We start from the raw sequence: 26,981 nt of genomic DNA, 5'->3' as shown, positions 1-26,981 counted from the left end.
GGAACAGGATCCAGTGAACAGGTGGCATGGTTCTATCGTTGCCCACCCAACACCTGACTTCAGGTAAGTGGTAACTACCATTTCTGACATCCTGTCCTCTGTGGACAGAGGTGTGTATGCCATTATTGCGTTATAATAGGCTATAGGCCTAGACCAGGGATGGGCATCTTTGATGGGGGTGGGGGCCACAAAAAATCTGCAGTGGCTCGCGGGTCTACATACCCACATCCATACATGCGGCGCTAGCCTTTTAAGGAACATTTTGTTGGGGGCTTCTCCCAACTTGGGAGCAAAGCATGTTAGTGGCCCCCCTCTTGACAGCGAAGTGAAGTTTCAGAGTTCATTTCCTGCTATTCTACAATTTTTTTTCCATGGGGAGTAGAGAAAATGTTACCGTTTTAATGCAGGTTTGCTGCAATTCTACACATTTTGCCATGGGGTGGAGCGAATATTTGCAGTTCTTAATATGACATCTGAGTGAGAGTTCCTAACAAATCAATGGGGGCCCGGGTCAGTAATTCGACCATGCTTGCTACAAGTTAAGATAGCTGGCTGCTAGACTAACTTACCAATCAAATTTTTTTTTTGGACATGGTCTAATTTGAGTGACTGTCAGTGACCGACAAGATAAAAACTGCTGATGCACAACATTTAAAAATGGCACCTTGTATATTCTACTATTCTAACTCTCAAATGAGTCAAGTTTGGACAGACCTACTCATTCAAGGGATTTTCTTTATTTATACTATTTTCTACCTTGTAGAATAATAGTGAAGACTATGAAATACTATGAAACTATGAAATAACACATGGAATCATGTAGTAAACACAACAAAGTGTTAAATAGCAACAGGTGGCTATTTGAAGAATATCACATATTTGCTTAACACTTTTTTGGTTACTACATGATTCCATGTGTTATTTCATAGTTTTGATGTCTTCACTATTATTCTACAATGTAGAAAATAGTAAAAATAAAGAAAAACCCTTGAATGAGTAGGTGTTCTAAAACCTTTGACCGGTAATGTACACAAATATATTTGTGTGTGGGGGGGGTAGGGGAATTTATCCATGGGCCTACAGAAGAGGGGCCACCAGTTATCCATCCCTGGCCTAGGCCCTATTTTTACAATGCAAAACAATAGTGTCAATAGACAGACCTTCAAATGCCCACGGTTGAGAACTGGAGTCCTCATATCACAGCAATAACTTACTTGAACTAAAATCAAGCTGTGCAAATAATCATTAAGCTAATTAATTTCAGTAAAATTCTTTAGCTTATTTTCCAGATGTTGCCAGTCTGTTCCGTTCATTTGGGATTGAGGCCTGCTATGTGTCTTATCGCATCATGGTCCACACATGGAGTGACAGATTGAAATGACTTTATTGTGAGATGCTACCCATATAAACTTGCAGTAACCATGGAAATGGTCATATCTAGCCTAATTGCAAGCTTGGTGGGCCTATAGCCTACCTACATATATACCAGTCATTTCTTGGCATGTTTGTCAGGGAAAGACTTAGGGTGGCTCAAAAACAATTAGCCTAGGTGGTCAGGAGTCCCACTAAGACCCACTGTGCACCTGTCCCCCCTTCCACCTCCCCCTCTCGACACACACCTGTTCCTCTCCCCTAGGTGGGAACAGAGGGCTGCGGCTGGCTGCAGAGAACACCCAGTGGACCTGACTGTAGAGAATGATGATGCAACACAGAGAACCATGGAGCTTTTCCTTCCTCACAACAACCCTGGAGCTTTTTCCTTCCTCATCCAAGGGGCCATAAGAGGGGTCCAAATCCATCTATAGTCAGCCAAGAGGCCATAAGAGGGGTCCAGATCCATCTATAGTCAGCCAAGAGGCCATAAGAGCCACAAAACCACTAGGAGGAAACGGATCACATATAGAGATCCATGTGTCTCTACACTTTCATTGACAATTTGCTTTAAAACAACGCAATAATTTATCATTAATGAAGTCAAAAACTATATGTCTGTAAGGAGTAGCATGAGAAAAAAGATATGTCTGTAAGGAGTAGCATGAGAGAAAAGATATGTCTGTAAGGAGTAGCATGAGAGAAAAGATATGTCTGTAAGGAGTAGCATGAGAGAAAAGATATGTCTGTAAGGAGTAGCATGAGAGAAAAGATATGTCTGTAAGGAGTAGCATGAGAGAAAAGCATCATTTAATCTGGGCAGTAGGCTTACACACCTGTCTTGACTGAGCAAACACCAAACCGGCATTCTGTTTAGGAAGCCTAGGATATTTCCATACTGCAGATTCGTAACTTTTCATGCAAACTGCAGAGGTTTAAGAGAGTAAAAAAGGGTGTCCAAAAGCCATTTTAATGATGTTTTAGTGGAGAGGCCGACTGGGATATGGCTCTGATAATAATTACAAGCCATCCAGCCTATTCCAGTAATAATAATAATCATTCACACTTTGAGAATCTGACTGTCGTGTCTTTCATTATTCCAGCGATTCCATACTGCGCTCCATTTTTATGGACGGACAGAAAATGTAGGCCTTACGAAATGACAGCTGGAAACCTCTGTTAGAAGATGTGTGTGTAATATTCAAAAGTTTGTATTCCGTGCCATAAGTTGTCTGTAAAATACAGAAATCCAGGCTTTGACATTTTCAGATTTCCTCAGCTTGGTTGGATCAGGGAGTCCAAAATGCAGCTGAATCGGAGTGGTTCCACTTCCACTTTTTACTAGCCTATCAACTACCTACCCCACCACACCAGTAACAAATAAACAAACCTGTCATAGTCAGGTTCAGTTTGTTTCTTCATCTTCCAAACAGCAGTAAACTAATATTAGTCTAATGTTACATTGTCAATGAAAGGAATGTGATACATTTCCATGTAAAAGGACCCATGAGCACCAACATGTGAAGTTCATAAGAGGATATCAAATTGGGTGTCAAATGAAAGCAGAGAGTCTATATTTTGGGGGAATAAAAGGCATTGATACATTTTTATAAAATGTTCCTTCTTAAAAATGTATGGCTTTGATTTCTGGTCAAACAGATGGAAAAGGGTTCTTCCAAAACATCTACCTCAAAAAGTATTATTAAGGTAATACATCAAAACAATGATGTTGAAGTAAAAAACCCAGCCAACTAATATCAACACTTGTACTTCATTTTGGACAAATAATTCTGTAAGTTTACCAAAAGCACATGTCTTTAAAGATATTTTCGAATTTCTCTCATGAGGAGGGAGGATAATACAAGTTCACAGAAGTAACAACGTAGACCTACCAATTACTTATAGGCCTAGTGTTTTTATTGATATACATTTTTGTTTATGATCAAATCAGATCAAATCATTTGCGACCGTGAAGTTTTGAAAAGCGTATTTGTTACTCAAATTAAAACAACATGCAGATGCATATGCAGATGATACAGTCTTATACTCAGCTGGCCCCTCCCCGCATTTTGTGTTAAACGCTCTACTTGTTGTAGAGCTTTCTTAATGTCCAACAAGCTTTCTCTGCCCTTAACCTTGTTCTGAACACCTCCCAAACAAAGGTCATGTGGTTTGGTAAGAAGAATGCCCCTCTCCACATTAGTGTGATTACTACCTCTGAGGGTTTAGAGCTCAAGATAGTCACCTCATACAAGTACTTGGGAGTATGGCTAGACGGTGCACTGTCTTTCTCTCAGCACAAATCAAAGCTGCAGGCTAAAGTTAAATCTAGACCTGGTTTCCTCTATCGTAATCACTACTCTTTCATCCCAGCTGCCAAACTAACCTAGATTATGCTAGATTATGCTAGATTACGGAGACGTAATTTATAGATCAGCTGGTATGGGTGCTCTCAAGCGGCTAGATAATCTTTACCATTTCGGTCATCAGATATGCCACCAATGCTCCTTATAGGACACATCACTGCACTCTATACTCCTCTGTAAACTGGTAATCTCGGTATACCTGTCGCAAGACCCACTGGTTGATGCTCATTTATAAAACCGTCTTAGGCCTCACTCCCCCCTATCTAAGATATCTACTGCAGCCCTCAACCTCCACCCGTTCTGCCAGTCACATTCTGCTAAAGGTCCCCAAAGCACACACGTCCCTGGGACGCTCCTCTTTTCAGTTCGCTGCAGCTAGTGACTGGAACGAGCTGCAACAAACACTCAAACTGGACAGTTTAATCGCAATTTCTTCATTTAAAGACTCAATCATGGACACTCTTACTGACAGCTGTGGCTGCTTTGTATGATGTATTGTTGTCTCTACCTTCTTGCCCTTTGTACTGTTGTCTGTGCCCAATAATGTTTGTATCATGTTTTGTGGTGCTACCATATTGTTTTGCTACCGTGTTGTTGTCATGTTCTGTTGTTACCATGCTGTGTGGTTATGTGTTGCTGCCTTGCTATGTTGTTGTCTTAGGTCTCTCTTTATGTAGTGTTGTCTCTCTTGTCGTGATGTGTGTTGTGTCCTATATTTATATGTAATTTATTTTAAATGTTTAATCCCAGCCCCCATCCCCGCAGGAGGTCTTTTGCCTTTTGGTAGGCCGTCATTGTAAATAAAAATGTGTCCTTAACTGACTTGCCTAGTTAAAAAAAAAATTTAAAAGACCATTAAAAGCCCAATGAATACTCACCTTTGTGTAATGATTTAACTCCCACCGCTCGTGGGACATTTATTTTGAAGGCACGTATAAATAGCAACTGCACGAGGACAGACAGTGACTGACAGGCTGACACCCACACATCACAGTTACAAATACTAGCTAGCTAGAAATTGCGCAAAAATATGTGTTTTTTTTTTAAAGATTTCAAGAAAAGGAAATTAGACAATGAATGTAGGGTGTAAGCAGTGTGCTTAGTGTGCAAAGAGAGAATTGCGGTCTTGAAAGACTAAAACTTGTCCCGACACTTCCAGACGAAGCATGCAGAGAGATATAGGAATATGTCTTCTGAGCAGAGGGCAAGTGCATCGAAAGAGTTGCACAAAACTGCATTCAGCAAGCGACGGAATTGCGAGAGCTAGCTATGTACCACAAAATTGCTAAACATAGCAAGCCATTTGCTGAGGGCAATTCATTGAAGAATGTCTATTTGACTCTGCAGCAATACTTTGCCCCGACAAGAAAGAGCTGTTTGTTCGTCTTGACAGGGAAATATTTTCAGTGACACAGCATGTCGAGGACATCGCAGAGAATATGGAACAACAGTTTGAAAGACAAGGTAAAGGATTTCACCCATTTCTCCTTGGCCCTGGATGAGAGCAGTGATGCATGTGACACGGCGCAGTTGTTGATATTCTTATGAGGCATAACCCCAGACTTTGACATTACAGAGGAGCTTGCTTCAGTGCAGTCAATGAAGAGCACAGCCACGGGGAAATGTTTATTGGAGGAGGTTAATTTTAATAAGTGTGTGGCAAAGCTGGGACTGAGTTTTTAAAAAGGTATCCAGTGTGACCACTGATGGGTGCCCAAACTTGACAGGAAAAAGTGTTGGCCTTTTGAAAAGGATACCAGATCAGGTAGCTGAGCTGAACCCAGATCAGAAAATTATTTTCCTGCATTGCATTTATTCATCAGGAGCTGCTCAGTAAATGTGTTCTGAAAATGAGCCATGTTGTGGACACAGTCACTAAAGTGGTAAACTTCATAAGAGCAAAATCTTTTACCACAGGCAGTTTGTATCACTGTTGGAAGAGACAAAGTCAGGTCATGCAGATCTCCCCTACCTCACAAACGTGAGATGGCTGAGTTTGGGGAAGGTGATTAAAAGGGTGTGGGACCTGAAGTCGGAGATTGCTGAGTTTTTGCAAATGAAAGGAAAATATATGGATTTCCCTCAACTGCAAGACAAAGAATGGTTGGCTGACTTTGCCTTCACCATGTACATCATGGCCTCATGAATGAACTGAATTCCAAACTACAAGGGAAGGGCCTTTTTGCACATCAGATGTACAGCCTTATCAAAGCCTTCAAGGAAACATTACTTCTCCTGACCCGCCAAGTAGAAGCCAACAATCTCACCCACCTTCCAACACCACTAGAGACGTATATATCGCTGCTGCGCGCTTTGAACTAGGGATGCATGATATATCGGTGAGCATATCGGAATCGGACAATATTAGCTAAAAATGCCAACATCGGCAGAGGCCCGATTATTTTTTTAACGCCAATGTGCAAAACCGATGTCAAAGCTGATGTGCATACCTATAACATAAGTAGATGACGTGCATACCTATAACATAAGTAGATGACGTGCATACCTATAACATAAGTAGATGACGTGCATACCTATAACATAAGTAGATGACGTGCATACCTATAACATAAGTAGATGACGTGCATACCTATAACATAAGTAGATGACGTGCATACCTATAACATAAGTAGATGACGTGCATACCTATAACATAAGTAGATGACGTGCATACCTATAACATAAGTAGATGACGTGCATACCTATAACATAAGTAGATGACGTGCATACCTATAACATAAGTAGATGACGTGCATACCTATAACATAAGTAAATGACGTAATGACGCCACGAAAAATACAGCGCTACACGGAACAAAAGCAGAAAAATACTAAGCTCACACTTCCAACAACTAAACAAGCTCAAGTCGAGCAGTCATTTGAAAGAGTAAGAACATTTCAGCAAAATCCATTAACGGCAAGATAATGGCATTCATTGCCCTTGACAATCAACCGTCCTCGGATGTTGGCTTTCGCCGACATTATTTTTCAGATGTTGCCCTACCGGAGTTCCACAGTGTTGTTGAAACGTACATCAATGAGCTACTTGCTATGGGCGTCACTGCTATTAGCTTCACGACTGACATTTGGACCAGCGATGTCAGCCCCATGAGCAAGCCGAGTCTGACAGCAAAGTGGGTCGACGAGGATTTCGTACTGAGGAAAGCCATATTGCATGCTCAAGAATGAGCTGGTTCTCATACTGCCATTTCAATGGCATTTGAGAACATGTTAGAAACCTGGAAACATGAACACACTCCTAGCGCCATTCGAACAACTGACTCGAGAAACAAGCTCATCAACTGCATCTGCAGCAGATGTGATACCCCGTGTGATACCCCCTGTCATGGATTGAAATGCCTGCTCAACAAAATTGCCGACACAGACCGTGGTGTTAAAACGTACAAAAGTCCTCGAAGCTGTGAACAAGCGATTCGGTGGCATTCTCTCTGAGCCTCTTTACTCTGTCGCCACCATGCTCGATGCTAGGTACTAGGACCACTACGTCGATGCAGACAAGAAACAGGGTTTATGTGAGATGTTCCATACACAGCTGGACAAGATGGAAACGGACACCGTGACAGTGCGCACCGAGGAAGAGAGGTCACGGACAGACAGAGCTGAAACTTCACTGCTTGACATGTATGATGAAATCCTGGTTGAATATAACAACTGCACAAATGAACAACGAAACAGCACAGCAAGTAAGGTAAAAGAAATAGGTTTTGATTATGTTTTACTGGTAATGGGGACATACGTAAATGCGTGTGTGGTGTGGTGTGTGACCTTTATTTAACCAGGTAGGCTAGTTTACAACTGCGACCTGGCCAAGATAAAGCAAAGCAGTGCGACACAAACAACACAGAGTTACACAGAATAAACAAACATACAGTTAATAACACAATAGAGAAAAAGTATATATACAGTGTGTGCAAATGAGGTAAGATAAGGGAGGTAGGCAATAAATAGACCATAGTGGCGAAATAATTACAATTTAGCAATTAAACACTGGAGTGATAGATGTGCAAAAGGTGAAAGTGCAAGTAGAGATACTGGGGTGCAAAGGAGCAAAAGAATAACAGCATGGGGATGAGGAAGTTGGATGGGCTCTTTACAGATGGGCTATGTACAGGTGCAGTGATCTGTGAGCTGCTCTAACATCTGGTGATTAAAGCTAGTGAGGGAGATATGGGTCTACACCTTCAGTGATTTTGGAATTCGTTCCAGTCATTGGCAGCAGAGAACTGGAAGGAAAGGCGGCTAAACGAGGAATTGTCTTTGGGGGTGACTAGGGAAATATACCTGCTAGAGCACGTGCTACGGGTGGGTGCTGCTATGGTGACCAGTGAGCTGAGATAAGGTGGGGCTTTACGTAGCAAAGACTTATAGATGACCTGGAGCCAGTGGGTTTGGTGACGAATATGAAGCGAGGGCCAGCCAACGAGAGCATACAGGTCACAGTGGTGGGTAGTATATGGGGTTTTGGTGACAAAATGGATGGCACTGTGATAGACTGCATAGAATTTGCTGAGTAGAGTGTTGTAGGCTATTTTGTAAATGACATCGCCGAAGTCAAGAATGGGCAGGATAGTCAGTTTTACGAGGGTATGTTTGGCAGAAATAGGAAGCCGATTCTATATTTAATTTTGGATTGGAGATGCTTAATGTGAGTCTGAAAGGAGAGTTTACAGTCTAACCAGACACCTAGGTATTTGTAGTTGTCCACATATTCTAAGTCAGAACCGTACAGAGTAGTGATACTAGATGAGCGGGCAGGTGTGGGCAGCGATCGGTTTTAGAGCATTCATTTTAGTTTTACTTGCATTTAAGATTGGAGAACTATTCAAAACAATCACATTGTCACTGACAAGGTTCTATACATCTCTCGATGAACAAAACTTTCCAAAGATTAGGAGTCATGCTCAGAAGATGTTTGGGTCAACCTATGAATGTGAACAGACATTTTCAGTGATGAAATATAACGAGTCAAGGCACAGATCATCTCTTACTAATTCTCACCTCCGACGCATAGCGACGTCAGAAACTATAACTGATTTCACTGCTCTAGTCAATGCCCATCAGAGACTTCACTCCTCACGCTGATTGAGTAGTTTAAATGTAAATGTTGAGCTCTCTGTGTTTTTGTGCATAACCATTAACAAGAGTTCTGTCCGTGGTGCTGAATGCACAGTGTACTTTCGCTCTGTGTAGTTCATTGCATGTTAAATTATGAAAATACCTACCAAAAGGAGAACATTGTGGTTTATTTCTGTGCATGTTAAAAAAATTGAATAAGTAGCATATCTGGACGTGATATACAGTAGATATATGTCAGCACAGTCATACACATGTATAATCCTGTAATATGATTCTGGCCCACGATGGCAAAAATATATTCTAATGTGGCCCTCCATGGAAAATAATTGCCCAGGCTAGACCCTTGAGACATTAACTTAATCTACATAACACAAGATTGTACATGGTCATGTGTAGTGAGTGGCCTTTCAGTGGAGACCTTCCTGCTTTTGCACGTGGGTGAGTGTCCAGCTGTAGACTGGTGGTGAATTGGAGATGCTTAATGCGAGTCTGAAAGGAGAGTTTACAGTCTAACCAGACACCTAGGTATTTGTAGTTGTCCACATATTCTAAGTCAGAACCGTACAGAGAAGTGATACTAGATGAGCGGGCAGGTGTGGGCAGCGATCGGTTTCCCCCCAAGACACTAACCTCATCTACATAGCTCATGTACAAAGCAGTACAAGATTACTGATTCAAAACAGTAATACAAAAATATAAAACCCAAGATGCAATGTGTTGGTACATGTTTCATGACCTGAAATAAAAGATCCCAGAAATGTTCCATATGCACAAAAAGTTTATTTCTCTCAAATTTGGTTTACATCCCTGTTAGTGAGCATTCTCTCCTTTGCCAAGATAATCCATCCACCTGACAGGTGTGCCATATCAAGAAGCTGATTAAACAGCATAATCGTTACACAGGTGCACCTTGTGCTGGGGACAATAAAAGGCCACTAAAATGTGCAGTTGTCACAACAATGCAACAGATGTCTTAAGTTGAGGGTGCGGGCAATTGGCATGCTGACTGCAGGAATGTCCACCAGAGCTGTTGCCAGAGAATTGAATGTTCATTTATCTACCATAAGCTGCTTCCAACACCATTTTAGAGAATTTAGCAGTCCAACCAGTCTCCCAACTGCAGACGACATGCAACCACGCCAGCACAGGACCGCCACATCCGGCTTCTTCACCTGCGGGATCGTCTGAGACCAGCCACCCTAAGAACTGATGAAACTGAGGAGTATCTCTGTCTGTAATAAAGCCCTTTTGTGGGGAAAAAAATTATTGATTGGCAAGGCCTGGCTCCCCAGTGGGTGGCCTATGCCCTCCCAGGCCCACACATGGCTGAACCCCTGCCCAGTCATGTGAAATCCATAGATTAGGGCCTATTGCATTTATTTCAATTGACTGATTTCCTTATGTGAACTGTAACTCATGTTGCATTTACATATTTGTACAGTATAAGTACAAATAACCAGACATTTGCAGACCTTTTTTAGATATGTATTTACTACCACATGAAGAAAATAGTGCAACATAAAAACTTTTTAAAAACAAAGTAAACACCAGTAACACATGGAGGAAATAAGTATAAAAAAACGTGCAAAAAATAAAAAGTAAATTACCCACCACCCTAATGTATGAATAATATATATTTTTTAAAGCACAATCGTTTTTGGAGTGAGACAAACAAGAGACGTTGATCAGCAGGAATAGACACCATCCCTGGTACCACGACGTCGTAGACAGCCTTTGCTGGACACTGCTGCGGATCCCAGGCGGTCTTCCTCTTCCGGTCATTGGAGCTGGCCCGGGGAGATGGGATGGAGGTTGATGGAGTTGCAGGGCAGAGAGCACGGGTCTTTGCTAGCCGGGGAGATGATGAATCAAGGGGCGATAAACCACCTGTAGATGGGGCCCCTCAGGGCTCAGCTCCATCTCCGGACTGTCCAAAACACCACAAAAGCAGATGGTGAATACAATGCAAGCAATCTTAAACCATCTCCATGGACTCCTTTGAGTTGAAATGTTTACCCAAAAGAAATGATTTCATAAACATCTCAATCTAATTAACACACACACACCCCTCTGTAGGTTTTCTGGTGTTTGAACTAGCCCTGTCAGTCAGTATGATAACACAGCCACTGAACATTTCCCACACTCACAATTTTGCCCATTCAGAAAAGAGCTGATTTCACATGTTCTAACAAGGTCTGCTAAACATAAGATCACAAACACACACACTGACTGCACAAAAGGACTGGGCTGCGTGACGAGTACATACCGTATCTGACATATTGGTGTCTGTCTGATGATGCTTCACGTGAACACGAAGCCAATCTAGTTGCCTGACAATCGGTAGGACAGACACCAGTGGCAGACACCCACTACTCATCTCCTTCACCTTTTTCAGATTGCGAACATACCGGTCCCGAATCTTTCTCCATGTTTCTTTGATATCAGTACCGGTGTTCAAATTCCGTGATATCTCCCTCCAGCTGTTGTCTTTTGCTTGCTTGTCTGAATACAACCGCATCAAAGGGTTGTAAACGTTCTCGTATTGTCTCACCAGCTCGCACAGACGCTCCTCCAAACTAAACATAGAAATAATTGCGCTTAGCAAATCTCGAAATAAAAAGCACAAAAAAAGGAAGGTTTCAAATAGTAGAACGAAGCAGCAGAACATCGATCTCTTCTGTGTTTATACCAGAAGGGATACTGGAAAGTATGTGATTGACACAAAGGGTTGCGACTTCCATTGCAAAACCCACTCAATACTGCCCCTCAGTCTTTGCAAGGAATGATAAGTCGGGTCTCGATTTCCAGGTAGGAAAAAAAATGGGTTAAATGACGGAGCTGCCCCTTTTTGTGACAAAAGAACGACATTGCAACACTGCGCTCCTTCGGCCATTTGTGTATTATATGTAGACCCCTCAATGTTACCTACCCATGAGTCCCCTCTCTCTCTATTTACTCTAACCAGCATCCCCACCCACTGAGCACCGACCGACACAGGACGTCCATGGATGTTGAAAAGTAGTTGAAATTTGGTCAGCCCGCCGTGGCCTTGATTTCACTGTCCACGGGCGTTTTTGGTCCGGTCTGGACCATGACTGGTTCTGATTTGGTCTGGTCACCAATCATAGACATCTATGTTTCACAAGTTTAACAGCACAGTACAGTACAGAAAAGTAGAGTATAGTTCAGTACAGCAGAGTTTAGTACAGTAGACCACACTAAAGAAGAGTACAGTATAATGTACTGAACTATACTCTACTCTGATGTGCTGTAGTACTCTACTGTGCTCTATTGTACTGTGATATCCAAACTTGTGAAACAGACAGCTATGATGTTTCAGATTTGGTCCGGTCCAGACCAACCAAATGTGGTCTTGTTTCGGGTGGAGCTCATTAAAATAATAGTCAGTGTGTAGAATAACACCCATGAGGTATATGCAAAGGAGGATGTTGCATATTTCTACCTTTGTGTACATATTCAGGTTACATCACCATGAAGAGAATGAAATGCATATCCATAATTATTCATTTCTGTGTAGTACAGATCAGGGACCCACAATGTAATTCTGTTACTGGGTGTAAATACACTTCACTTACTGTAGTTCAATAACCAAAAGAGATTTCTTCAAACTCAAATGGCTCCACTTTTTAAAGCTGGCTTTAAGGACCCACTAGTGTCAAACACACGTTAGTTTGCAATTTCGTGATTTTAAAAATGAGCGCACTGGCATTTTACAGCTCTAATGCCAGGTTCGGCAATTTACCTGTCTAACATCAGCTCACTTGGCCCCCGACTGGCGCAGCAGTCTAAGGAACTGCAACACTTCAGATGCTGGTTCGAGCCCAGGATTTCAACCTCTCCATGGCCCAGTCTGTGATACCTACATATTTCAAGCAGTCTACCATAGTCCCTGTGCCCAAGAACGCCAAGGTAACCTGTCTAAAATACTATCATCCTGCAGCACTCACATCTGTATCCATGAAATGCTTTGAAAGGCTGGTCATGGCTCACATCAACACTATCATCCCAGACACCTTGGACCCACTCCAATTCCCATACCGCTCCAACAGATACACAGATGATGCATTTTCTATTGCACTCCACACTGCCCTTTCCCACCTGGACAAAAGGAACACCTACATGAGAATGCTGTTGATTGTTTACAGCTTAGCATTCAATACCATAGTGAAGTCGAAGCTCATCCCTAAGCTAATGTCCCTGGGACTGAACACCTCCCTCTGCAACTGGATCCTGGACTTCCTGACGGACCGCCTGCAGGTGGTGAGGGTAGGCAACAACACATCCATCATGCTGACCCACAGCATGGGGGCTCCTGAGGGCCCATGCCAAATGCCCTCAGATACTAAAAGAGTTATACAGCCGCACCATCAAGAGCATCTTGACTGGCTGCATCACTTCTTGCTTTGGCAACAGCTTGACATCCGACAAAAGGATGTTTGCAAGGTGCTACAGAGGGTAGTGTGTTTGGCCCAGTACATCACTGGGGCCATGCTCCCTGCCATCCAGGACCTATATACCAGGCGGTGTCAGAGGTAGCCGCAAAAAATGGTCAACGACTCCAGCCACCCAAGCCACAGTGTTCTCTGCTACAGCACAGCAAGCTTTACCAATGCACCCAAGTCTGGAACCAACAGGACCCTGAAACAGCTTCCACCCCCAAGCCATAAGACTTCTAAACAATACTGCTAAAAAGCTAATCAAATGGCGACCCGGACTACCTGCATTGACTCTTTTTTGCACTAACTCTCTTGCACCGACTACGCACACACTGGACTGTACACACGCTGGGCTGTACAGTACTTACATCCCAACACACACACACTACATATGCCCACACACACACACAACATGCACACTGATGCCCCACACTCACAAACTTTCACACTCACCACATACGCTGCTGCTACTGTCTATTATCTATCCTGTTGTGTAGTCACTTTACCACTACCTCAAATACGTCGTACACCTCCCCGCACAACGACTCGGTACTGGTACTCCCTGTATATAGCCATGTTATTTTCTACTCCCTATATATAGCAAGGTTGACTGCAACACTCCAAACATAGGCTATTGAGCAAACACTGGATTGTTTTAATTTTTACTGTGTCTATTACTTGTTACTGTAGCCTATGCTATTTAATAAACTGCAGTTTCAATCCACAATGGACCAGGATATGAATATTCCATGCACCCAGCTGAACTGGAGTTTATCACAATGCAAATGTCAATAACCTACATAACTTGAGACAAATGCCTGCAGTATTAAGCCATGGAACCTGTTGCGTTGATTGGCGAGTGAGTGGTCAAACCCTTGTCACACCCACAACTTGTTTATTCATCAAAACCCAGTCCTTTCGCACCATGACCAGCTATTGCACTCATAATTCCACCTGTGAAAATAGCTAAAATATGTCTGACACACCACAGGACCTATAGGTCTACCACCAGTGCTTAGAGTTACCATTGAGTTAGGGTCGTTAAATACAGCCCAAGGTGTCATGTCATAACGGACACCCAATTATTTTTAGGAAAATATGGTTGCATAAAAAAATATGATTCTGTGTAAATTGTCCAAAGTAGTCCTTCTGCATAGAGTCGTTTGATTTGTTAAACTTTGAAATGGTTTTTGATGGCATACATTTTAAAGTAAAAGATGGAAGTCTCGGCTTAATTCAGTTACCATGGTCATGGAATTGCCCTATGACAGCCAGATGACTGCTGCATTTATTATGTGCTGTCTTTAAGATGACAGTCTCTACTTCACTCTTCTACCTGCTCAAACGTACATATCTCTCTGAGACACACATGCAACTGTTGCTAAATGTCAACGTGACAGCTATTATTGATTTTACTTTTTGTATCAGCTTCAAAAATGTTAGCTAGCTAATGCACTGTGCCATAGGCATTTCAAACTGGCCACCTAGCTAGCTGTAGCTAGATGGGATATAATTTATGAAACTAGCTGGTTAAAAGGGTAAAGGTTTGTGATAAGAGACCTGAGATCAATACAAATTGAAGGTTTAGCTAAAGTAGCTAGCGTGGCTATCCGCTCTCGCTAACAGCGTTAGCTAGCTGACGAAGCCTTTGTGGCACCTGCTTCGCAAAGCTAACGTTAGCCACAAAGGAAACTAGCTGGCTAGCCAAGACAAAAGGGAGAAGCTACTGCTAACCTCAATTAGCAATTGCTGAATGAGGTGGTACCAGTTCGAATTTATTCAAAATGCCAAAGCAAGTAGTTATATCTTGTATAATATTATTGAAAATGTTTCGTATCTTGACAGCCACCAACATCACACCAGGAAGTTAGCGGTCATTGAACGAGACACATAAATCAGACACCTGCTCTGTAACGTTAGCTAACGTTTAGTTGCGTTGCTAACTTAGCCAACACACGCTATCTACGGTGGCTATCGCGCTAGCTATCGAGCGTTAGCTGTCATTGAACAGCCGATGAACAGCACAGCAAACTCGGGTAGAATAGCTAACTAACAGAAACATATTTTTTTTGACGTACTGTTAACAGCCTGGTTCATTAGGTAGCCAGTTTACTTTCGCAGATAGAAGAAAGCAATGTGCTTAACGTTAACAACGTTAACAAGTACTGGAAGGAAATACAATTGAACATCAGATCAGCTAACTATCGTTAACAATGTAGCTAATAAAGGAGGGCAGACATTAACTTGCTCATGACAAAACTAGCAAGCTAGACATTTAATACATAAAGTAAAATGCTTTGGCGAAGAATCGAGAAAACAGATGCTGTTAGAAATAGTAAGTATATTCAAACCTGGGCTGAGGACTGGTTGATGAGGATGAAGTGAGGATGGTGGAGGTGGCAATGATGGAACGAAAGGTTGTTGTTGTTGGTGGGTTACAGTCGCCAGGACTACGGTGACTATGGCGCTGCCTCACTGGGCAACAGTTGCTATAAAACTCACCCGGCGCAACCTAACAGAATATTCTGTAGGAGGAGCTGCGATGAGGGAGCGTTGGAGGGATGCATATTAAGGTTTATTTGATAAATGGATGTATGTGCTCCTGATAAGAAGAAAACAATTATTATAAAAGAAAAACTGCTTGGTATTATAAACGGTATTAAAATGAATTAACATCAATATAACGTTAGTGAATCTTTCATCTTTCATTTACTCAGAACATCATCACATTAGGGTGGATTGATCACAATATTCTTGGTTCAATAAGTCTTCAAATGTATGAAAAATGGCAATAGAAATATCACAGAATGTTTCATTATGCGCACAATACAACATGGCAAACAACATTAATAATCGCGTTAGTTCATTGAATCAGGTTATTTCCCAAGGCGGGACTACCATGCACCAATAGGTGATAAAGAGTGGTTGAGATAACAAAGAAAGGAGGCAACCATCCATCCATCCCTTTCTCTCTCTCTCACACACACAGACACAGACACAGACAACACAAACCATATAAACACAGAGATATTAGTGAATTTGTCATTTTTAAGCCAATTTAAACTTGAAGCTGCAGCCAGATCATGTAAAATCTTGTGTTTTAGTGAAAGGCTATACATAATTTCATTAGCCTAACAGTTCACAGATACGGATAGTGAACCTATTAGACATTACTATGAGGGACTTTTTGGAGTTTATTTCTAAATATGGTCCATCGATGCCATTCGAATGTTTCAGTTTAACCTTTAAAAGGTACAAATAATTGCTTTATTCCATCCAATCAATAATGGGCATTTTCAGAGCCAGCTAGGAAAAAAGTAAACTAAGGTTACTTCTGTAATACACATCACTTTGTCATTAATTACATGTAATTTACACTCTAGATATTTTCTATTGTTTAGGTCCAAATTAACAGTCAGTGTTTCATAATCATCTACCTACGCCACTAAATATAATAAATTACAAGCTTTTTTCCCCTTCTTACACAATGATGTACAATAGTACAGACATGCCTTCGTACAGCCACCTCAATTTTCTCTAGGCTCAGTCATTAAAACATTTAATTAATCTGACAAGCAGAAAAACACACACAATTCAGGTTAGATTCCTCTAATATATTTCTCACAAAAGAACTTTGATTTATCCAAGAACATTAATTACACTGAACAAAAATATAAACGCAACATGCAACCATTTCAAAGATTTTACTGAGTTACAGTTCATATAAGGAAATCAGTCAATTTGAAATAAATAAATTAGGCCCTAATCTACAGTATGGATTTCACATGACTGAGAATACAGATATGCATCTGTTGGTCACAGATACCTTTAAAAAAAAAAAAAAGGTTGAGCATGGATCCTAAAACCATTCAGTATCTGGTGTGACCACCATTTGCCTCGCATAGAGTTGATCAGGCTGTTGATTGTGACCTGTGGAAGGTTGTCCCACTCCTCTTCAATGGCTGTGCGAAGTTGCTGGATATTCCCGGGAACTGGAACACACTGTCGTACACGTTGATTCACGTTGATTCATTTTCAGCTTACAGGAATTGTGTACAGATGCTTGCGACCCTTGCCACCTGCCGGGTAGAGTTGAAACTGGGATTCATCCGTGAAGAGCACACTTCTACAGCATGCCAGTGGCCATTGAAGGTGAGCATTTGTCCACTGGTGAGGATGACGAGCACGCAGATGGGCTTCCCTGAGACGGTTTCTGACAGTTTGTGCAGGAATTCTTTGGTTGTGCAAACCCAGTTTCATCAGCTCTCCGGGTGGCTGGTCTCAGACGATCCCGCAGGTGAAGAAGCCGGATGTGGAGGTCCTGGGCCGGAGTGGGTACATGTGGTTTGCGGTTGTGAGGCCGGTTGGACGTAGGGCCAAATTTTCTAAAACCAGTGTTTCCCAAAGTCGGTCCTGGGCCCCCCCCTGGGTGCACTTTTTTTAATGCCCCTAACACTAGACAGCTGATTCAAATAATCAAAGCTTGATGATGAGTTGGTTATTTGAATGAGCTGCCGTGCACCCAGGGGTGGCACCAAGGACCGAGTTTGGGAAACCCTGCTCTAAAACGATGCTGGAGACGGCTTATGGTAGACAATTGAAGACCTGTGTAATGATCATGCTGTTTAATCAGCTTCTTGATATGCCACACCAGTCAGGTGGATGGATTATCTTGGCAAAGGAGAAATGCTCACTAACAGGGATGTAAACAAATTTGTGCACAACATTTATTTGAGAGAAATAAGCTTTTTGTGCGTATGGAAAATTTCTCTGATCTTTTATTTCAGCTCATGAAACATGGGACCAACAGTTTACATGTTGTATTTATATTTTTGTTCAGTATAATTCCTATGCTACTAACACGTTTTAAAAACAAAATAACATGCCTTTTGTGTGCTTTTTATGGTATCTACAGTAATTGCATAATAGGAGGGACAATATTTCGATACAACTGTAGTACAAATGCATTCAACTAATGTAAACATAAAAAATCCTCCAAAGCTCAAGACCATAGGCACCCACAGAAGTGTCATTTTTTTCAGTACAACACAATCTTTAGGAGGCATATTTTATTGTGGGCTTAGACTTCCGATGTTACCGCAGGAGGTTGGTGGCACCTTAATTGTGGAGAACGGGCTTGTGTTAATGACTGGATCGGAATTGGCGGGATGGCAACAAATACATCAAACACATGGTTTCCAGGTGTTTGATGCCATTCCATTTGCTCCCTTCCCGGCCATTATTATGAGCCGTTCACCCCTCAGCAGCCTCTTGTGGATGATACTCAGTTGAATGAAGACAGCATCTTGCAGACTTCAAAAGTAAGGATCTCAGAATAGTTTTTATGATACATATGACCATATGACTTGCCATTATGAAAACAATGTCGATTGAATAATATCAGTTAATATGTGATATGTATATGTTCATTTTGACCATTTAATTAATTAAAACTACTGTATGTCTCCTCTTGTCTAAGGTTCTCACCCAATAGGGGCATCACACTCAGGTCAATGTCAGTGCGCATGGAGCTGAAGAACAATAGGGTTGTTGTAGGAGTATTAAAGAAAGCATCTGCCTTAAGAAGTGGATAGATTTGCTGACGTCAACCCTCAGTGTAGATACAGGAGAGCTGGCTAGAGCAACGGTCCACCCCGCTGACATGTAGATAAGCGTCCTCTGACATCACTGGCGCCGGCAGATCCTGTGACGCACCTTGCAGATCGTATACTGTGGATGCAGCACACACACAAGGGGTCATTGTTATACGATAGATGCAAATGAATGCACGTTGATCCGTACTGTACTGTAATTGTACTTTGTCTCTTCATTACCTGTGAGCCCAGACGACAGAGCTCTTTGGGAGATGTCTAGTCCATTCTGAGTGGTAAATGTTGGAGCAAAGCTGTCATCAAACACTGGGGTTTGCATCAGGTGACAGGAGTTGGTCTGCTTGGTGGATCTGTGTGTATCATTGTTGTATGACGGAGAGTACACCATTTGGATCTGACCACTAAAACCTGAGGAGGACAATAACAGGTACATCTAGTTATTTACATTTTACGAATAGATGAAGGGGGAGACTGAATAATCTGTTTTCCTTCTCTGGTGTTTCCCACTTTTTATCTTCATTCATTGTTACTTCTTCCCACAAGCACATTGGCTTCATATCTTGATATTCATATGCACAAATAAATCTGGTATAGATAAAAGGTAGAATACTCAATTGTAGTTCTATGAACCCTTACAACCACCATGGCACCTTATGGAAGCCCTATTACTCATCTGATACTACAGAACTGTACTTTTGAGTAGTTTGAAGCATTGTTCTTATGAAAACAATAGAAACGGTGCACAGCATGAACACCTTGTCAACATCAAGCACTGCTGGCAAGTCCAGTGGGGAAAATGTGCAGTCTATTTTAAGCTATGATCTAGAGAGTAAAGCTGCTTCTTCTTTCCGAAATAGAAAAACATCAGCCACCTGCTGCACAACAAACTGCATTAAGCCATGATCATCCTATATCTGAGAGTATCTGTCAAAACAGAATGTCAAACCACCCACACAATTATTTAATAGACTTTCACACAATAAAACTAACAGTAACTCTCATTTCAGAGCAGGAATTTCCCTGTGGAATTGTACCATTGTTTTCTTTCCGCAGGCACATTTCCACAGTCAATAAGCTACGCCCTCCTGTAGGTGCAGGTGTAATCCTATGCAGATCTCTGGGACTCATTACTGACCCGATCTGCTGTCCCTTTTGACATTCCAGGGAAGGATATCTTCAATTTAGTACATTAGCACCGAGTAGGTGAATGCAGTGAACATAGTTGATGTGCCTGTAGTTGGTAGATGTCATTTACCTGGGTGGTGGTCTGTTTTTACGACAGGAGTGTGACTGGGATGACTCAGAGCTGTGCTGGTCTTTAGAGATAAGCCAGTGGGATGGTGGTGGGTAAGAGGAGTGGAGGGACCAGGCAGTTGGTTTTGGTGTGACCCGGGGCTGAGGTGGTGGGGGGACCTATTGGCAAACCTGAAATGTTTCACAAACTGGTATATGAAATAATATCAGGTTGTTCAAGATACAAATGGACATATAGAATTTAATCTGCGCACCTGCTGCAAAACATCATGATACTGTGACACTGCCCCTGCAGTAGGCTTATTTATTTATGCAACAACACACTCACTCATCATCACAAATCTTATGCAATCTATTTACAGTGCCTCCCAAAAACACAATTGACATGGGGAAAAGAGAGTGGGATATCAGTTGATCATTGATGTCGATGATTCATGTTAATCTGCTAGTTGGCTAGCTCGATTTCTTTTACTGATTGTGATTTACCTCTGTGTCTTTCTGTATCTCTCTGCTGCACGTATCAGCCAACCAGACCGAATATTGACGATGATGTTGGCTAAATCAAGTGTTAATCAACTGTTATGCTGCTGTGGCAGTACTGTTGATATTTTAACTAAGTAGCTAGCTACACACACTCGATCGGCAATCGCATCTCTCAAGCCATGCATGTTTGAATCTCTGTACAGGGCAGACTGGGAAAATGCGCAACCGGCCACACGCGAGCTCCGTACAGGGCAGATCAACATGCACAACCAACGGAGTGGGTGGGGGGGTCACTGGCGTACCACAAACCCCCGCAGCCCATGCAAGCCGGGGGGCCCACAGGCTTTGGGGGCACCCAACCCCCAAAATGTATATATATATTTAGATTTCTTGAGGTTGGGGGCCCCCTTGAGGTCGGCCCAGTAGAATTAGGAATCAGAATACTGGAGTGGACATGAACCTTCTTATTGGATAAATGTCAGCCATTTTGGTCATGGAGTTGGTCAACCATGGTATGCCAGTGCAGTGATAAGATATTGTGTAAAATAATGATTTTGAATAATTTTTCTACGCGGTTTGTTAGCTAGCTAGCCAAACCGTTTTAGAGGAATGAGTCTATACATTTTCTCAAATTAACTGCCAATATGCCAACATTCCATTCAAACAATTCAGTCAATCCATAGCCATACACTGGCTGAAATCAGCTGACGATAGGACTTAGACAAGTTGTAAATGCAACAAGTACTGATATTATATAATAGCACTCTCAGCTTTCCAATTTATATTTTTTGAGACATTTATGGTCTCAAAATTGCAACCTTCATTTAACTAGGCAAGTCAGTTAAGAACAAATTCTTATTTACAATGACGGCCTACCCCAGCCAAACCCAGATGATGCTGGGCCCTACGGGACTCCCAATCACAGCAGGATGGGATTCAACCTGGATTTGAACCAGGGACTGTAGTGACACCTCCTGCACTGAGATGCAGTGCCTTAGACCACTGCGCAACTCGTTTCTATGACCTGTAACGGAACTAGTTTTTGTCTGGACGAAGTGCTCACGCCTCATGAAGATAGATTACTGGGCTAAACACGCTAACAACAAGTGGCTATTTGGACATAAATGATGGACTTTATGGAACAAATCAGTCATTTATTGTCGAACTGGGATTCCTGGGAGTGCCTTCTGATGAAGATCATCAAAGGTAAGTTAATATTTATAGTGTTATTTCTAACTTCTGTTGACTCCAAAATGGCAGATATTTCTCTGGCTGGATTGGGCTCTGAGCGCCGTTCTCAGATTATGCTTTTTCTGTAAAGGTTTTTTGAAATTTGACACAGCAGTTGCATTAAGGAGAAGTCTACCTTTAATTCTGTGAATAACAATTGTATCATTTGTCAATGTTTATTATGAGTATTTCTGAAAAATCACCGGATGTTTTGGAATCAAAACATTACTGCACGTAACACGCCAATGTAAACTGAGATTCTTGGATATAAATATGCACATTATTACAAAACATACATGTATTGTGTAACATGATGTCCTATGAGTGTCATCTGATGAAGATCATCAAAGGTTAGTGATTAATTGTATTTCTATTTCTGCTTTTTGTGACTCTTATCTTTGGCTGGAAAAATGGCTGTGTTTTTTTTTTCCTTGACGGTGATCTAAAATAATCATATGTTGTGATTTCGCTGTAAAGCATTTTTTTAAATCGGACACGATGGGTAGATTAACAAGAAGTTTATCTTTCATTTGCTGTATTGGACTTGTTAATGTGTGAAAGTTACATATTTCTAAATATTTTTTAATTTCGTGCACTGCCCTAGAAAGGTTAACAAACCCTCAACTTTGTGAGCTAACTTGGAACAAATAAAATAGTAGTCAAATTTTACATGGTAAATTCATAAACACGAATAAGAATGATGTAGAAAATGATGTTTTTGGAGAAAGTTTATATTGTGAAATGACGTAATGCACATGAGTGATATTTATCAAAATGAGTGATATTGTTAATGGGTATATTGGACACATTTTTGGGAGTTCAAAGACAACTTTGGTAATATTATAACTTTAAAATATCTTGTTTCTAGTAGGCTACAGAATTAGAGGGGGTGAAAAGCATAGTGAAAAGTATACAAATAAGCATAATAGGTTATGACACTTAAAGGGGTTTTGCAAAAGAGGTGTTCTGATTGGACAGAATTGGGCTGCCTGTGTAATGTGTAAACTAGTGCTGAGTGATTAACAGACATTTCAGTTATTTTCCGGCTTTTAAACAACTAATTGACTGACTTCGGTTCAATTATTTGAATTCCATTTTTTTTCTTCACGTGAGCTCAATAAGCACATTGCACAGTTTCTTTAGAGATGAATCACTTCAAGACTGAACTGTGAGATGTAGTAGGGAGTTTTAGTATTCTACATAGTTTAGAGAAGAAAACATTTAACTACAATGACCATAATCCATTGCACGCCTACTGGTCCGGTCTGTGTGTTTATTCTATGCCTGCTAGTTTAGATAAGTGTGGGGCAGACATGGAGATAGAGATAGAGAGAGAGAGAGAAGAATGCACAATCGAGAGAGAGATAGACCGCAGTTGCTTCATGAGTTATCTCTACCTGAAAATACATGATCTAAGTGATTGATAGTTGGAATTCAGAAGTTATTAAAGTATGCCTTATTTACTTTGAAGAACTACTAAAATAGTGATTTTGTCAGACAGCATAGCCAGCAGTTCTATAGAGATGATGACTTGGAATTAAATAATAAAGTCATCAAATAAAACACATGTAATATACACAACAACTGAAAACTTCTTTAAAATATTTTATTAAAAGTAAAGTTATGTGAATCAATAACTCTCTATGGTTAATAAGTGATAAGCAGTAATGAACATTCACTACCATCATGGGACTCATATTAATTGTTTTAATCTGTGTTGTTACAGCATTCAACCCACATAATGCATGGTGCATTTGCTAAAAATAAATAATCGAAACTGGAATCGAAAACCATGATTATTCTTTAATAATCGAAGCAAAACCAAACCGACCTCAAAAAGCACTAATTGTTCGTGTAAATGTAGTGTTAGAACAACAGTTTAAAGTAATACAGAAATGTTGTGGTTGGGATATATTGACCAAATTATCAGGAACATTTTGGATGTATTTCACTTCAAAATTCACCAGGAACAACCATTTCACAGTTGTTGTTTTTGATGTCGGACCCCTCCCCAAATAAGCAACACAAAGTTACACCCTTGCCCCACAGACAGTTATTTCAGTGAAAAGACACTGATATCTGACAAGTTTAAAAGAGGCCGCTAACTCATCACTGAGGGGTAGTAACATAGCACACCTCTCAGACTTTAAATAACCCATGTTAACTAAGCACAGATACGTGAGAGAAATCTTAATGACTTGTTTTAGTCTGTTTGCCCAGACTAAAATGCCTGGTTACTTAAATATGGCAACCTTCTTTTCTCATACCAAGCATCAGAAAGTAAGAAAGAGGATATTGTGAAGAACATCCTTAGAAGGAAAGCCAAACAATGAGTGCTTTTATGGTGTATCTGTAAACCTTTTTCATTTTTCTTGCTGGCTGGCACCAGGGTAATAATTAAAATAATTGAGGTGTTTACAATGCAATTGATTAAGGGGATAACAATGCACAGGCTGAATGAGGAAATAAAGAAATCACATAATGGCAGTGAATAAAATAGCAAATGGGATTTTACAATCGATTTAACATCTAGAAAAGTAATTACAGCAATCCTCTTCCCAGAGCCTCTGAATGGTATTTTTCCAATTTTATAATTCACTTATTGAATTCCTGAGCCACTCTAGATGGTGGCTATAGCATCCACTAATGCAGGCCCTAGAGACTGATGAGGCAAAGCAAGGCCTGCTTTCATTGGCTGATTGTGTACCCAGAATCCTGTGGTGAATGCTGCGGCCTACCGCTGCTACCAGGACAATCAATCAGTGTCATTGAGAAGCCATGAGCATCTGGCTGCCCAAAACTTCAGAAAACACTCCTTCTCACCGCCTTTGAAGTGCATGGATGAAGAAATGTTTTTTTTTTGTGGGCTGACCAGGCAACAGTGTTGCTGGCCATTCCCAACCTGTAAAACCTCTTCCCAACCGCTCTCTTCACAGCTGAGGTGCTGCGGGCCACAAAAAAGCCCATTGGGGTCTTTCAAAAGGGGAGAAAATGGTGCTTTATTTTAATCAGATTATTCTAACTATGAGCTTACTGCCATGAAGCCATGACAACCGACGTTTAAGTACTTATTTGTTTCAGATCAGAAAAAAAAGAAGGAAAAGGGGATAGGCATTTAAATCAGTCATGGCTACAGTCACTCTGCCAACGGGAACTCAAAATGAATAGAAATACCAAGCCGCTTGCCCAACAGATGCAACTGTGCCTGCAGCAGGTTCTCTTCCCAGAAAGTAGATGTGAACACGTTTAAAAAACCAAACCACTTTACCAGGATGGATGAGAAATATAACCATCTATTTATTCATCATTGTCTGACACATTGTCAGAGAGCCAGACATTATGCTACCAGCGATGCCATTAAAACACATATCTCGCCGTCAATGTCTTAGACACACCGAGAAAAGTATCTGCCAAAAGCCATCAATAGAGTATCATGAAGAGGCTGTGGCTTTCAACAGGACTAAGTAAGTTCTTTCACAATATACAGGTATCATTTTTTCACCTGCAGAATTCCAAGAACGCTGTTAATTGATTACCCAGTAGGAAGTGAGAGAGACTGAAAGACTGTTCTTAAGGTAATGACTTTCAGAACTTTCATGAGCCAGCACTTGTCATAACTACGAAACACATTCAATGTAAATGCCTCAACCGTTACACAAGCTCTGGGAACATGACTGCATTCTCAAAGTCTCAAGGAAGGAACATTGAACGCAGTTATAGAAATCCTTGCTCGACTTCTAATCCTATATGTTTATTGTAAATTGATTACTGCATTTATGATGAGTAGCCTTAGTTACAGATATGTGACTAAATATGACTATGCATGATGAAATGTTTAAATAGCACCCACTTTTTTAGATCAAGACTAGGTCTCCTGCACATTTTAACATTTAATACAGAATTACAGTATAGCACGCACTGTGCACATATCACCACGGTGAAGTTTTCGAATGGAAATGTTCTCACCACCAATGTCTTAGAAAACAATTCCCACATCACTACCACAGCAACAAGTACTAAGTGACAGAAGTCAGGGAAGTTTAGCATGGTCCAGATTGTGACAGCTGCTAATGAATTTTCATCATTTGAGCATAGGTAAAACACCCTTGTATGAATATCCATTGTTTATCATAAATGCAAATATTCACTTTGAATATAAACTTGCAACCGGCAATGACACACACACACACACAAAAAACTCATAGTCAAAGCTGAATAAACTTCTGTGGTGAACTCAAATAGATTAGAAGACTAACACTAGTTGTTCTGCTGTGTGGCTGCAGTACCTGTAACTGTCCTGCAGAGCCAGGTGTAAGCTGTTTGAGGAGCGTTGGTCCTGTGGAACAGCTGGAGGGACAGGGATGGATAGAGATACACAGTGGCTTGACTGGCCACTGGACAGCAAATCTATAAAACACAGACAACAAAATAGAGATATAGATACACTGGACAAGGCTACACGCAACATAAACCCATCACCGAGACTCTAATTAAGAAGAATATACGTACATATCAAACTATGGATTTCACACCCGAATAGGTCTACCCAACTCTAAATAAAGGCACAGTCAGAGCATCTGGATGATGTGTACCTGTGTAGTGATCTATGGAGGGGCTAGGGGATTGGCCCAACCTTCTGTCAATCATGTCCAGAGGAGAGAGGCTGGGTTTCAGGGGTTGGATGGTTAGGCAATCCGTTAATGCCTCTTGGCTCATGTCAACGGACAACCTCAGCTTTAGACCAATCACAGAGATACAGAGATCAGTATAAATGCAAGTAGAGAATAAACTAACTTGCTAATGAAAAAAACAGTGAATGTGGGAGCATTCGTAAAAACAATACTTTTTTATAGAAACAGCCCACCTCCTGCGGCAAATTGTATCTATGGTGACGTAACCTTAACTGTAAGATATAATTAATGAGCATAATTATCCCCAACAGGGAGTTTAATATGGTCTGAGCATTACAGCGCAGCAAAGAAAATCAACTAGACTTACACAACAATATGTGGAGGCACTCTGCGTTAGTGTACTGTATAAGTGGATGTGTTTGCGATACAATAGAAGTGGGGGAAAGTAAGAGGCTGTGAAAGAGAGCGGGTGTCTCAAAAG

At 41.2% G+C, this 26,981-nt stretch overlaps 2 protein-coding genes across 5 annotated transcripts in view; both read right to left on the bottom strand.

Annotated features, from left to right (window-relative positions):
• Positions 1 to 15,794, bottom strand: part of rfx3 (regulatory factor X, 3 (influences HLA class II expression)) — a 57,467-nt gene extending 41,673 nt beyond the window's left edge. For 2 of the 4 annotated variants that reach the window (XM_090234784.1, XM_090234785.1), the window contains exon 1: positions 15,642 to 15,794. The gene's annotated coding sequence lies outside the window, so the exon portion shown is untranslated. The remainder of the gene's footprint in view (positions 1 to 15,641) is intronic. The other 2 variants (XM_021602769.3, XM_021602770.3) reach the window with 1 other exon arrangement.
• A 2,242-nt stretch (positions 15,795 to 18,036) lies between these two features.
• Positions 18,037 to 26,981, bottom strand: part of glis3 (GLIS family zinc finger 3) — a 32,085-nt gene continuing 23,140 nt past the window's right edge. Inside the window, exons 7-11 of the mRNA XM_021602768.3 lie at positions 26,462 to 26,603; positions 26,156 to 26,276; positions 20,158 to 20,327; positions 19,125 to 19,310; positions 18,037 to 19,020 (exon numbers count right to left, since the gene is read on the bottom strand). Coding sequence (XP_021458443.3) covers positions 18,896 to 19,020; positions 19,125 to 19,310; positions 20,158 to 20,327; positions 26,156 to 26,276; positions 26,462 to 26,603 — 744 coding nt within the window. The 3' untranslated portion in view covers positions 18,037 to 18,895. The remainder of the gene's footprint in view (positions 19,021 to 19,124; positions 19,311 to 20,157; positions 20,328 to 26,155; positions 26,277 to 26,461; positions 26,604 to 26,981) is intronic.

The sequence above is a fragment of the Oncorhynchus mykiss genome, chromosome 5, assembly GCF_057628025.1.
Source record: "Oncorhynchus mykiss isolate SJ-2025 chromosome 5, ASM5762802v1, whole genome shotgun sequence".
Taxonomy (NCBI): Eukaryota; Metazoa; Chordata; class Actinopteri; order Salmoniformes; family Salmonidae; genus Oncorhynchus; species Oncorhynchus mykiss.
Note: the sequence above shows the minus strand (reverse complement) of the source record. Positions and strands in the feature narration are given on the sequence as shown.